Genomic DNA, 15,272 nt, shown 5'->3' on the forward strand with positions numbered 1-15,272 from the left:
GAGTTATCCAGCTGCGTCTGGCTTAGGTCTGGCTGCTGTGCTCAGCTCCTTCCTGTTGCGGACCTGGGCTAGGACTGGGTCTGGGGGTTCCCGGAAGTCGGCAGCAATTCCGGACCTGGGCTAGGACTGGGTCTGGGGACTCCCGGAACTCGGCAGAAAATCCTACTTGGCGGGCGGGGTGGGGGAGGCACACTCTATTATCCCCATTTTACATCTGAGGAAACTGAGGTGACAGAATTCAAGGATGACTAAATTGCCAAAATCTGTTTTCTTATCTTTCTTGTCAGGGATTCAAGGTGCCACACAGGACCTTGTTCTCTCGTTGGTCTTTTTTTTGGGGGGGGGGAGATAGGGGATCGAATTCATGACCTTGCACTTGCCAGGCAGGCTCTTAAGCCACTGAGCTATCTCCACGGCCCCACCCCTGGTCTTTTCAAGGCTGGTCTCTTGTTTTCTTATTCCTCTACCTTCCTCCACACTGTCATCCTTATCCCCTCCACATAAGCATCCACTGTATAATGTTTATTGCATGCCCCTGAATATGTGCATTTATTCTTCCTGGAAAAAATTTGCAGTATTATTAATTTACATAAATGACAGCGATCTAGGTATTATTTTATCTTGTACTTTTTTATTGGTGGTGTTATTGTGTTTTGAACCCAGAGCACTGAGCTCCTAACCCTTTTAATTTCTTTTAATTTTGAGATAGATTCTTTGTAAGTTACTTAGGCTGGATTTATACATGCCATCATCCTATCTCAGCCTACCTGAGTTCTGGGATTACAGGCATGCAACACCACACTTGGATTGTTGTAGCTCAAAAATCAGGTGACAATTAGGCAAGTGCAAAAGTTAAAAGAAGCGCTTTATTTTAGCTGGTACCCAGCGGCAACACCTGGCACAAAGTGCCTAAGTGCGCACCAAGCATTGACAAGGATCAGTATTTAAGCTGGAAAACCACAAAAACAGGGAAGGGGTGGAGAGGAGTAGTCACAGGGATGAGGAATTGAGAGGAATAGTTCATTGAGATAAGGTTTGGGGAACAGATATCATAAGACTTGACTCACACGGGTGAGGAATTGATAGGGGTCGGTGCATACAAAACAGGAACTCAGCGAGGTTAGAAGGACAAAAAAATGGGGTCAATTTTGACAGGGTACAACATTCCCCACTGGTTTTAAGAGGGTGAGTCAAATCATTGGCTCACTAGCTTTGTTTTGTACTTTACAGCAGCTGACATAGTTTACTAAGATGGCACATACAGAACAGAATGGCGGCGCTTTGGTTAGGTTATTAAATCAATTTAACATGGGTTATCATTGTCAATCTATTTTAACAGCAAGGAACACTAGTTAACAAAGCCTGAGTAGTTAAGTTTTTAGGACTCTAGAACAAGCAATATTTTTTTTATGTCCCCACTGGTTTTAAGGGGGTGAGTAAAATCATTGACTTACTAGCTTTGTTTTGTACTGGGAATAAGTTTTAGCCTTGGCTTTTAATTTTGTCTCCTTGAGGGCTCAACCCTATCTGACTGTTTATAATATTTTTATCTGACTTGGCTGTCTGTAACATTATTTTTCTGAAGAAGCAACCCAGACTGCCATGAGGGAGGATGGGCGATAATCGCTCAGGCTACTTCACGCTGGAATGGGGCACAGTTGTTGACTGGCAGTCAGAGATACTTTTAGAGGTTTTACCTAAAGGTCCTCAATAGACACCAGGCAATTTTTATCTTGGGTAGGCAATTTTATATCATTGGGGGCACATGAATTGTCAGACCTAGGGACAACATTGAGTACTGTCCAGTTTGTAAGTGGGGTCACTGACAAATTTGCACAAGCATCTATTAAAAGTTTAATAGGCTTCTTGTTAACATGGGTTTTCTCAGGCTGAGAGGGAAGACACATGACCACCTCAATCTGAAACTTTTTTTTTTTACTTTATCATAAACATTTTTTTTAGCAGCTGTGGACATTTACCTTTTTACCTGTAGGCTACTAGTATCAACATTCTCATTTTTTATCTGTAATTTCCATTCTGTATCCTTTTTACTATGAAACACCTCAACTCAGACAAATTCATTCCTGCAAAACCTTCTAACTTCTGCAGCTTGTGTCAGATATCTGGGGTCCACTGCATAAGGTACAACTTCTTGGTTCCTGTAGGTTGTCTTGCCCAAGGAACACGAATATAACTTTCCTCGTGATGAGGCAGGAAACCCAGAGAAGGCTCAGATCACCTGGGCTCTATCAGGTGGACAGTTATATTAGGCTTTAATACGTGTTTCTATAGACAAAATCTGGTGGATCCCAGCAAAAGGAATAGTAATCTAGCATATTTGTTAACAGATTTTTCCTGCATTATTACCTGGGTTTTAGTATCTTCTAGGACAGAACAAATTTTCTGAGCGCTTAGAACATATACAATCAAAGCATGAACATTTGAGCTAACAGGTGCATTTACAAACCTCTTTGAAACCTAGCAATCTTAACTTACTAGGTCTTAGACCTCTTTATTCATGGAGTCTGACAGTTTGTTATAAATCTTTTTAGCTGTTCTTATAATTATTTTTAAATTTCGAGAACATATGCAAAACCAGATTAATACCTTATTTTTACTGTCAATCCTTTTAAGTAGTTTAAGTACAGTTTGGCATATTTGCCTAGTTACACTTGTGTTTATTAACAGCATGAAATACCTGAGTTACATCAGAAATCAACCAGGCTAACTTAATAAACTTATCATAAAATATACAGTATTCAGTCAGATTAAACCAAAGTCTCATTTAGTTTTGGATATGGCCCCTACGGTAATCAAGGGGCACTATAGAAGGATTTATCCTTTTAACATTGGCTCTGAATTTTATGTTTTAAAGACAAGGCCTGGCTCTATCTATAGGCCTAAAGCTATTTGACACTGTGCAGCCAATGTCTCTAGAACTTTTTATGGTGACAGGATTTTATCTGTACATGAGCGATATATCTCAGTTACAGCTAAAGCAAGATGATGATGACTGGAAGGTCAGGGTTGGAGAAAGACAAAGAGACCTGTGCCAATATCCAGCAATGGGCTGGGATTTTTCCTGTAGTGGTGCTTACTCAGGGCTCCTCCATGGAGATGACAGTCTGGCCAGAGGGAGGAGGCAGGCCCAGGGCCCTTTAGTCCTGCTGGACCATCTGGGAAGCTGAGTCTGAGTTCTGGGGCCTCTGCCTCAGAGTGCAGTCTCACTTCTAGTGGCTGCCTTGGCAGTCAGGGCATGGCCTGTGGGCCTCTCAAGGTAGTTCCTCTTATGCTGGCCTGATTTTGCAGCAGATGAGTTTTATTGTCGTTGAGATCTTCTTGGAGCCCAGAGAATCAGATTTAGGGTTTGTTTTGAAGCCAAAACAAAGGCAGTTATTTTTGGTCTTTTTGCTTTTTCTCCCTGGTTTTTTTCCAGTTTTAATTATAGGACATTGTTTTTTAGTGTTTTATAAAGTATCAAGTGAGTTGTCTGGAGCAAAAAACTATCTTTTATACCTCTTTTTTTTTTTTTTTTTTTTTTTTTTGGATATCTGAAGCTAAGTAATGAACTTATCTGTAAAAGTAATCTATCCCCTCACTGAATTAGCACCTCAAAAAGTATATTTTACCCAAACATTTTAAGAAATCAGAGGGGTGTTTATCTTTTTCCTGGTAAATAGCTGAAATTTAATAACTGAAGGTTTGGCCTTAGTTCTTAGACCTTTAAGAATACAAACTAGAAAATATTTTTATTAACCTCCTGTCTGGCTATTTGGCTAGGGGTCTGAGTGTTTGGGCTCCAGTGGGAGCAGGTAGTTTTTGCTACAACTAAACCATGACGGACTGGTTGTTTATCTTCTGGTTGTTTAAGATTAACAATATGACATTTATCTCCAAATGTAACATCAATTTATAATGCTGTTTGTCTTTTTATAGAATTTAAAACTTGGTTTAAGATTAACATTACATAAATATTTTAGCAACTAAATATTTAAGTAACTAAATATTTAATAAGTTTTTGAAACTTATTATCATTTAGTATCACATTTTACATATTGGTAAAAACACAATATAGCTGGCAAACATCTTATTTTTAGTTAACACATAAAGCAGATATAAGCTTTTAGTGATTAGAAACCAGTTTTTATCAAGGAACCTCTGGGTATGGCTCATACAACCAGAGATGTCTTAGCCACAGACTTCAGTGGGGATTTACCAAAGATCAGCTGGAAAAAAAAAAACTGTCTTTTTGTTTTCAAGAGTGGCAGCTGTTTTAGAGTTTACTAGCTGGCAGAGTAAACTTTGTTTATCCAAATTTTATAAGGAATATCTTAAAGGCTGTACAAGATTATTTAAGCACTTTACAATAAAAGTCTTATGTTTTAACTTATCTCTTATCCAATTAAATGATAAACGATAACTAAGGTCAAATTGTTTTTTTACATTTAAATATTTTGGTCCCATAAATGTGCTGCTTTTGAAGATAGCTCCTTTTGGTGTCACCCAGAAGTTGGTTCTCTCCATTGTGTCTCAGGTTTAGATTTTTTTATCTTTGGTGTTAACAAACATTTACTTTTAAGGGCTTTACCTAGCTGAAACAGTCAGAGTTTTTAATTTTTACATGCCTTTTAAAAAGGAAAGTACAAAGAGATAAGAAAATCAGGAACAAAGTCAAAGCAAGGAAACTGAAACAGATCAGGCTTGACATTCCCTCTAGCATGTAGAGGGGGATCAGAACCAGTCTATCCCAGTGAAACCTGTCCTCCAAGTCTTTTTTTTTTTTTTTTTTTTTTGGTGGAACCGGGAATTGAACTCAGGCCCTTGCGCTTGCCAGGGAAGCACTTACTCCACTGAGCCATCTCCCCGGCCTGTCCTCCAACTCTTTAAGAACAGTTGCCGACCTAAGGGCATTTAACTGGCAAAAAGAGTCCCTTTTTTTTTTTTTTTTTAGGAGTCCCGTTTTTATGTAGGCATGTAGGTTTTTTAAGTTTAAGCTGGCTAACGTTTTATTTTACAGAAGTTTATATGAAATCCAATAAGAATTTTATTAACTTTACCTTCTAGTGCTATTGTCTAAAATTAAACAAGGAATACCAGTACATTTAACAATTAAAATAATCATAAAATATTCCCTTAAAGAAATATCATAACCTTATTATCAATGTATTTTGACCAACATTTTAACAATTGTATAATGAATTTTGTACCGGTTTGAGGTGGAACAAGCAGGTTCTGAGGGTGATGGTCGGGAGTCATAGCCGGAACTGCCAGTGTGACCAGGTGGAATTAGCCAGTTGTCTGGGAGTCCAGAACAGCAATCTTTGAGTCATGTCAGAGGGTCAGCAAAGGATGGCGGAGGATGTCTGCTCAGAGTCCTTTGGGGAGCTAGGAGAGGGGTGGAAGAATCCGGCGATGGATGCTGGTGGCTCCAGGTACGGCGTGGACTAGGAGCTGCCGATGTAGCCTGGGGCTGAGTGTGGATGACCTGGTTTGGGAGTCCAGGCTTGTCCGAAATGACCTGTTGAACAGACTGGGCCCCCCAGTGGGCTAGAGGCCCCCGATGAGATTGACCATTTTAATCCACAAAGAGTGCGAGAAGGAGGAGGAGGAAAAGGAGAGGAAGAAAGGAAGATGGTCCCATATTCATGGGACCAAACACGAGACAGGACCCAATAGAGACAATAAAAGCGAAAATGACAGCAGACAAGGAAATCTTTAAAAGTATTTGTCACATGGTCGGGACAGACAACCACAGATAGATCAAACAACAGATTGATCCAACGAAAACAATGAACACAAATGAAACAAAAACAACAATGGACAGGGAAACACACTTATGACGTGGCGGCCCCTTGAGAGTCTGGAAATCTGTCAATTTAAAAGGTTGCATTAAAAGAACAGATAAAACATAGACATACACAAACAGACCAAACAGAGCCAAAGAAAAAAAACAAACAAACTAGCTAGTACAGACAGACAGACAACAGACAGACAGCACAACTAGACTTACCCAGATGGTTCCAATTGGGCCCAAATAAATCCTGTATGAAAGTGTATGCCCCTAATTAGATTAAATCTACTGGGGGACTTGGTAAAGGTGGAAATAATTCACTTCACACAAGAGGCAGACTAGTCCAATGGGCCTAAATAAATCCTGTATGAAAGTGTATGCCCCTAATTAGATTAAATCTACTGGGGGACTTGGTAAAGGTGGAAATAATTCACTTCACACAAGAGGCAGACTAGTCCAATGGGCCTAAATAAATCCTGTATGAAAGTAAAGTGTATGCCCCCTATGCAGGAGGACTTGGTAAGGGTGGGGGTATCAAGGAAATCTTTTATACAAGAGGAATTAGTCTGCATGAAATTAGAGAGAGAGGGTCGAGCTTATGTTGCTAGCCCCCTACAGTCAGAATCTGTAGGGGTAGGGGAGGCATAAATCTCAAAGAGAGATAAAAGAAGAGGTCGCGCACATGCCGCTAGCCCCCTACAGTTAGAATCTGTAGGGGTAGGGGAGGCATAAATCTCAAAGAGAGATAAAAGAAGAGGTCGCGCACATGCCGCTAGCCCCCTACAGTTAGAATCTGTAGGGGTAGGGGGTAGGGGTAAAAGAACCTTACCTAAAGAGATCCCGGAGATCACAGAAACCTCTACATATGACCGAAATCCATAATCTCTAAAGGCAACCAATTGGCAAAAGGGACACTTAGGTCCGTTTGCCTCACTGAAAACAGAGCTCTGCGGTGAAAGGGACACCTAGGTCCGTTCGCCTCCCTACAATTGAGATCTCCCAAAATCTGACTTGGAGGGCATCCCACTCCAAGGACTTGGAGACCCGAGTCTGCGAGTCAACATCACAACCAATTTGAGTATTCACTATGAAACCATCAAGAAATCACCAAAAAACCATTAAGAAATCAAGAAAACAGAACAAAAGCAAAGAGGCGAAGTGAAAGGAGAGGTTGACACGGCGACCGTAGTTTTTTAAAATCAGTAAAGCTAAATCAAAACCAATTTAAGGAAGTAATTTACATTTGAGTTTAAGCTGGCATAAAAATTTAGGTTGAATGTTACTTACCACGTCAAAAAGAAGAGGCCTTTAAGGGATCTCGGGCGAGCCCCCAGATGTTGTAGCTCAAAAATCAGATGACAACGAGGGAAGTCCAAAAGTTAAAAGAAGCGCTTTATTTTAGCTGGTACCCAGCGGCAACACCCGGCACAAAGTGCCTAAGTGTGCGCCGAGCATTGACAAGGATCAGTATTTAAGCTTGAAAACCACAAAAACAGGGAAGGGGTGGAGAGGAATAGTCACAGGGATGAGGAATTGGGAGGAATAGTTCATTGAGATAAGGTTTGGGGAACAGATATAAGACTTGAGTCACAGGGATGAGGAATTGATAGGGGTCGGCGCATACAGAACAGGAACTCGGCGAGATTAGAAGGGCAACAAAATGGGGTCAATTTTGACAGGGTACAACATGGATTCTTTGTGCTTTTTAAAAATGATTCCATTTGAGTTCAATCCCCGGTTCTGCAATAAATAAATAAATAAATAAATAAAATAAAAATAAAAATGACTCGACTGTGCTTAAGATTCACGCACATTGCTCTCCATGCTTCTTGTTTATGGCTTCTGTCTGCCCCAGTGTGCTAATATACGCTCTGTCTATACTGCTCTTTGTCTATTCTTCCGACACGATGGTTGCTGCCTTCCCCTCCTGGCCACAGACAGTGCCACAGTGAGCTAACTTCTTGGTGTATGTAGAGAAGGCTGAATGAACCCACATATTTTATGTAAAGGGCTTAGGACAGGGCTCAACCCACAGAAGCTTTATTTACAGGACTTAAGGCTACTGGAGTTGCCTTCGGGAAGTGGTTTTGGTTTCCAGGTTCTTTCTGTGCTGAGCAAAGAACTGGTCAAGACAAGTGTAAATGGTAGCAAAGTTTTATTACAAATAGGAAAAGAAACAAGCTCTTCAGAGCAACTTTGGGCCCAGCAAAAGAAGTACAGCCTACAGTGTGAGGGCGGACCTCCCTGCAAGAAAGAACACAGCGGCAAAAACTCGATGTGGACTGTCTATCCTTTTTGTATCTCTATGCACCCCTCAGGATGATGTCGGGTCTACATTATCTTATCAAAAACCCACTCAAGTGAGTTTTTGTAATAAGGCCATGTGCAGGGCTTTAGGAACTGTTCTGCATATGGGGTTTGTAATTAACAGGTCACACATACTTCCCCCGCCAGCCTTGCCATCCCCTAACTCCTGCCTCAAGACTAATGAGCTCAGACACACTGTGCAGGGCTGCTGAAGGGCTTCCAGGAGTGAGACTACAGGGCACGCTTGTTAGCGTCATGTCTATCCTCCTTCCAAAGTCCAGATCTGATCCTTTGGTAAGTCCAGATGACTCTACCTTCTACATCCGTCATTTCTCATCATTATTTCTTCATCAAGTATCCAGATAAACACTTCTAAAATGTAAATCATATTATGTTTTCTCCTTCAAAATCCCCTTTTTGAAGATGCACTCAATATAGCCCAAACCCCTTCCTATGAACTTGGGCCTTTGCTTGACCTTTGACCTCATATCACACACTGACCTTATCCTTCCCTTTCCCTGGCCTGCCACACTCTGATTACAACAGTTCTGAGAACATTCCATGCTGAGTCTGCTTTCGTGCCTCTCTTGCTGTTCTCTCTGCCTGAAAGGTTCTGAGTCTCCTCCCTGATCTTTACAAGTTTCATTTCCTCTGATCTCAGCTCTTCAGAAGAGACCCACGCTAGGGAACGGGAGAGAAAAGGAAGGCAGGGACAAGAGAAAAAAAAGAATAGAAGGAAAAAATGGAAACAAAACTTCTGTAAATAAGGAGGGAATGAGGGCTTGAAGAGGGGAGGGGAGGGGAAAACAGAAGCAAGAAAAATCACGTACAATCAGGAACAAATTCTCTGTGATGAATGTTAACATTATATCTGAAATGTACCAAGAAAAATGTTAAAATAGTATTTGTTATGGTTTAGCTCTAAAATGTCCCCCCAGAAGTCTCCTGTGTATGGAAGATGTTTGGATCCTTGGGGTGCTATAGTCATTGGTGAGTTCATCTCGTGAGGAGCTCATAACTAAGCGTGCTGTTGGTAGGTAAAGCCTGCTTGGCAGCCACTCAGTGTGTAACCTAAAAGGGTGTCCTCTTGTCCCCAGTGCCTCCCTTCTCTCTCTGCTTCCTGGCTACCATGGGTTGATCAGCTTCTCTCCACCATTCCTTCCCACCTTCTTTTCTGCCTTGGAAGTACAGAGTAATTGTACTAACAGACTAAGTGTAAGCCACAGAAAATCTCTCCTTTGTTTATTTTTTTTGGGGGGGATGCTGGCTCAGGCTGCCTTAAGGGCAGGTCTGGTCAGGCATGTGGAGCTGGAGATCAAACCTTGGTCTCCTGCGCCTGACTGGGGTTTGCCCAAGCAGGCGCTTAAACAACTCAGCTAACCCACAAGCCCCCAAAAGTTTTTAATGAATTTAATACAGGATCTATAGGATTTCACTATGTAGATCGGACTCTAGTGATTTTCCTGTTTTCAGCCTCCCAAGTGCTGGGATTACAGGCACACACCACCACACCCAGTCCCAATTGTCATCTGAGCGCACCCTGGGCGCGGGGTCAGCATGGCTGGCCAGGGTTTGAACCCTGGCCAATGAGCTCTGCCTAAGCAGGCACTTTAGTCTGCTGTGCTAATTAGCTTACCCAAAAAAGTCTCTCCTTTAAATGTGGGTGTTGGGAATTTTCCAAAAGGAAAGTGGCTAAACCAGACTTATGTCACCATCATTGTCAGGCTCAGTATTTGGCTTGATTTCTCTTCATAGCATTTTGTGATTCCCCGACATTATTTGTCTATGGTAGGTTTTCTTCCATTAGAATCCAACCTTTAAGGGGCTGAGGAGACAGCTTAGTAGAATAAGTGCTTGATGGGTAAACTCCAGGATCTGAGTTCAATCCCCGATTCCGCCAAAAAAAAAAAAAAAAAAAAAAACCACTCAAATCACAGATGTGCCCCACCACACCTGACTCTAACTCTCTTGTTAATAGTGGTCAATATATAGCTTATATCATTCATTGCATTTTTATTCCAGCATAATTTTATTTCTAATTTTTTCTGGATTTGTAATGTTTCATATCTCCTTATACATTTTCCCATGTTTTCCTAGTTGTTTTGTTTTTTCCTGCATCAAATTATTTGTACATACAGCATAGGAAGACCCGGGCCCAGGACAGACAGCAGCCCAGGAGTCATACCAGTCCTTCTGTCTTCATATTGGCAGACAGAGGTTTTTACTAAGGAGCTTTCACGTGGTAGGGACCTGCACACCCTGAGGAGCTGAGCCCACACTGGACCCAAAGTCGAGCTGCAGTCTTGGCCTTGGATGGTAGAGCCCGAGAACCCTTGGTGGTGTGGGCTTGGGCGTGCTTTCTGGCCTGGGTGAGTGATGTAGACGAGTCAATGGAGCTTGTTGCTGACACCCACACTGTGGGGTCTTGGACTTACTTTCTTGGGCATTAGAACAGCTGTCATAGCCTTGACATGAACACCTATGGCCTTACGTGTTTTGCTTGCATTTCTTTAGGTCTTTCTCGTACTTCTTGGCAAAGTTCACCTTCATGAGGAACCCAAGGTTACCTCCATAGAAGATTCATGTCTTTGTTTCAGGTTTCCTGATGCCATTTCTCTGCCATTTTGGGATTGGCTTTATCTGTGTGGTTCTTGGACACTCCTTTTAAAGTCATTATGGGCTGTTCTTCCATTCGCATTTAACTGAGGGTGATTTGATCTCCTTAGAGTCAAGTTAGTGAATTGTCTTTTAAAATCACTGTCCCCAGGCCCCTGGTCCTCAGTCTAGCACTCACAATTGGGCTGACTGCTCTGTAGCTATTTAGAGCATCACATTGCATCCAGTCACTGCCAGCTGGTGATTTGGTCTAAGTGTTTGCTTCTGGTTGCTTTGCTGTTTCTGTTCCTTCATTGTACCCCTGGGACAAAGCTTGCTTAAGTAAACAGTGGAAAATCTTTTTACAATTTCTTTCTGTTTTTCCTTTTTTTTTTTTTTTTTTTTTTTGACAAGGTCTACTAACTAATGTAGTTCAGGCTGGCCTCAAACTCACAGCAATCCTCCTGCTTCTGACTCCTGAGTGCCAGGATCATCTGCATGTACCATTTTTTTCCATGAGAGGAGACACTTTCCTACTCACGCCCTTCTTTAGCAGCTTCTGGTCCCCTTGACCCACAGAAGCTGGATTCCCAGCTGTCTCTGTGCTTCCAGCTGAAGCCCAGCTTGCTCCTTTATCATCTTCACTTTGTTCTAGGGCCACAGAGATAGATGCTAATGGTGCCTCTGAGCATTAATTAATTAATTATTTTATTTATTTATTGTGGCGCTGAGAATTGAACCAAGGGTTTTGCATATGCCAGGCAAGTGCACTACTACTGAACTACACCCCTTGTCCTAGACATAAATATTTTAAAAGTGTTTTTATGTTAATGATAAACATTTGGAGGAAAAAAAATGTTTGTTGAGAAAAAGAAATATAATGCGAATTCAGGAGTTCAGGGGATTTTTTTTTGCTAAAATGTCTTACCTCACAGTGTAATTTCTAGGAGAAAAATTAATTCTGTTGTTTTTTTTTTTCACAGAAGCATAATAGAATAAAGAAACATGTAGTTTATTTAGATTAAAAAAGTATCCAATTAAAAATATTAAAATGAATGACATGGAAATAAAATAAAAAATAAATAAATAAAATGAATGACATGGAATTGAGGGATTGTTTTGTTACATAGAGAGAACTAATTTGGGAACTGTCTCAGTTACTCTTCTCTTGTTGCTGGAACAAATACCTGACACTCAAAATGAAGGAAGGAGAGGTTTATTTAGCACACAGGTACTGGAGGTTTCAGTCCATACTCAGCTGGCTCCAAGGCAAAGAGCAGGTCTCTGCCCTTAAGTGGTACTCAGGCTCTCCACCCCGGGCTGGGTGCAGTAGTCACACCCATAATCCCAGCAGCACTCACAGGTATCATCCCAGTGGATCATGAGTTAATCACAAGCTCTAGAAGTCTGCACCATGACTGCATGAGGTTGTTTTGTTTTGGTTTTTTTTTTGTATTTAGAGAAGGGTCTACAGGGTGTTCAGGGTCTCAGTACTAGATCAGACTCATAGTGATCTGCCTCATAGTGACAGCCTCCCAAGAGCTGGGATTACAGGTGCATGCCACCACGCCCAGTCTTGATTGCCATTTCAGCACCCTTGGGGCTGGGCTAGCATGGAAGGCTCAGGGATCAAAACCTTGGCCCCCGCTCCTGCTTGCAGGCACTTTAATCCGCTGAGCTATTTGGCTGGCCCTGCATGAGATTTGTTTGTTTGTTTGTTTGTTTGTTTGTTTGTTTGTTTGTTTTTCAGAACCAGGGATTGAACTCAGGTCCTTGCGCTTGCCCGGGAAGTAGTTAGTCTACTGAGTCATGAGGTTTTGAGAGGACAACAAGACACAAACTATAACAGGAACAAAAACATAAAGGAGCTCATCTCTCTGGAAATTGATAAATATTGGCATTTCTGAGGGTAGTGTGGAGGATTTGGTTGAGCTTTGATTATGTGGCCTAGCAATAATTCATGTGTGTGTATATGTGTGTGTGTGTACTGGTGATTGAATCCAGAACCTCTGCACTCGCTACACCACCAGCTTACAAGCTTATTTATTTATTTATTTATTTATTTATTTATTTATTTATTTATTTATTTAGAAACAGTATTTCCTTGAGGTTCAGACCAGCCTTGAACTCACCATGTGGCCAAGACCGGCCTCAAGTTCACAGTGATTCTCCTGCCTCAGCCTCCTGAGTGCTGGGATTATAGGAATGCACCACCACCCTTGACTCCCTTTTTATTTTTTATTTTGAGATAATCTTATTAAGCCAGTAAGTTGTCCAGGCTGAGGTCAAACCTTCTAAATCCTTCCTCAGCTTTTCAGCCATGGATTATAGCTGTGTACCACCACACCCACTTTTTAAAATATGTTCTTTATTAGTATGCTTTAATTTTAAAATACATTGGATTTCAATGTGCTACTTTCACGTATACATGTAACATACTTTTGCCATATTCATCTTCTCTTTTATTCTGCCTAAGAGCAACTTAATATATGATCTATGGGCTGAGAGGATAGCTTAGTGGTAGAGTTATATTCCAAGCACCACAGGAGGAAAAAAATAAAAGAAGAAAAAAAGATAAGAAAAATGGCACAAAGAAAGACCACAGTGGGAGACAATATCACATAATTCAAGATGGTAGAACACTCACAGGCTGTGACAATTATAATACTACGCTAACTCAATGACTAAAGATTACTGTAGTGTTTGCCAGCCCAGCCCTTATTGGATGAGAAATTAGTTCTCACAGTTCTGAAGACTGGAAAGTCCAAATTAAGTCAAACCAACAAATCTGGTGTCCTGTAAGGGCTCAATTTCTAATTGACAGGCAGCACTGGCTTGCTTCATCCTCACATGGCAGAAGGGCAGGCTAGCTCTGGGAGGTCCCTCCTAGGAGGGCACTGACCCCAATCACAGGGGCTCTGTCCTCATGGCATGATCACTTCCCAAAGGCCCCACTCCCTAATATCACCACCTTATGGGTTAGGATTTCAACATAGGAATTTTGGGGGAAATGTCAACACTCACACTGTAGTGCCACCTAACCACTAGCATGTGATTGATGCTCACTGAAGGAGACTGGGAAGGGAGAGTGATGACCAAGAGTGACAAGGTTGTCACCAGAGCTTAACATCGGCTTCAGTAGGCTGGGGTTTCCCTCTACAGCTACCTTGAACATACCCATCTCATTTGTTAGGATTCTCCACTTGACACAGATAACCTTTTGTTGGAGGGACTGTTCTGCACATCTATGAGAGTTAGCAGCACCCTTGGCTTCTTACAAGATGCCAGGAGCACACACATGTGAGGACTAAAATGTCCAGGGGACATGGCTAAATTGCACATGGGGATATTGTGTTAAATCCACCTGAATGATTTCTCTTTCAATCACCAGATTCTGGGGGGAGCAAAGAAAGGAAATTTTTGGTCTAGACAGAGCGGAATTATTTTTTTATGTTAAGAGAACACAAATTAGAATTTAATTCCAATTATCACTTCATAGACATTTATTTATACTCATCTGCATCCATTATTCTAACAAGATATTAGGACAGCTTGTAAATATTCATGCCTACATTCAGGACAGAAAGTGAGCAGTAGAGCTGGATTTACAGGGACTGGCTGAGCCCTATCATGGGTGAGTTCTGTACTTTCATTGGGCAGGAGGCTGTGTGGTCTCAGACTTCAGGCGGCTAGACAAGTCCCTCAGCTCTATGACCAGGTAGCCGAGGAGAACACGTACATCCTGCATGTGTTTGAGAAGAATGCCCATCTGGTGATACAGGTGGGGGTCTGGAGGGGAAAACACTGGGGGCTCAGCAGTTGGGGTGGCTAGCGGAGGCACAGGCCTGGGGGACTCTGTAGAACTCGTTTCCTGAGCAGCTGATTTCTGAGAAGCTGGATTCAAGGTGGGAGGTGCAGAAGAGCTTGAGGGACCTGGATTGTAGCAAGAGACACACATGAGAGTAAAGCTGGACTCTGACCCTAGTCTCATGTCAATCTTTCTTGTTCTCCAATGTGGCTGTGGGGCCCAAAGGACTCCAGTGTCTCTCCTAATCCAAGTTTCAAGCTGAAGCTTGGCTACCTGTACTCTAGTGATTAGCCTCATCATTGTATAACTGTGACTATTATTAACCCATCAACCAATTCTCTTTTAAGACAGAATCTAACTGGTCATTGGTCAGTCCTTCATTGTATATGATGTTAGTCTAATTCCTCATTCTTGTGCCAGCCTTCAGTGTTTTAAGGATGTCCACGTCAGCCTCTGAGCTACCTTCTCTTCAGGACAAGTGTCTCCAGGCCCCTCCATTACTTTCCTGACATGGCTTCAGTCTTCATCACCCTGGACAATTCCTGTAGGTGTATTTCTTTTCTTTTCTTTTTGTGGAACTAGGGATTGAACTCAGGCCCTTACGCTTGCCAGGAAAGCATTTATTCCACTGAGCCGTCTCCCCAGCCTCCTGTAGGTGTATTTCATGTCACATAAAACTTTTCTGTCTCTGTCTGTCTCTGTCTCTGTCTCTCTCTGTCTCTCTCTGTCTCTCTCTCTCTCTCTATATATATATATATCTCATCTAAGCCT

At 41.8% G+C, this 15,272-nt stretch overlaps 1 protein-coding gene across 3 annotated transcripts in view; it reads right to left on the reverse strand.

Annotated features, from left to right (window-relative positions):
* Window positions 1-14,276: 14,276 nt before the first annotated feature.
* Window positions 14,277-15,272, reverse strand: part of Fcrla (Fc receptor like A) — a 7,234-nt gene continuing 6,238 nt past the window's right edge. For 2 of the 3 annotated variants that reach the window (XM_023699822.1, XM_004639969.2), the window contains one exon: window positions 14,277-14,626. In XM_023699822.1, coding sequence (XP_023555590.1) covers window positions 14,343-14,626 — 284 coding nt within the window. In that variant the 3' untranslated portion in view covers window positions 14,277-14,342. The remainder of the gene's footprint in view (window positions 14,627-15,272) is intronic. The other variant, XM_023699823.1, reaches the window with a different exon arrangement.

This window comes from Octodon degus, unplaced genomic scaffold (genome assembly GCF_000260255.1).
Source record: "Octodon degus isolate 3935 unplaced genomic scaffold, OctDeg1.0 scaffold00116, whole genome shotgun sequence".
In the NCBI taxonomy this organism is placed as follows: domain Eukaryota; kingdom Metazoa; phylum Chordata; class Mammalia; order Rodentia; family Octodontidae; genus Octodon; species Octodon degus.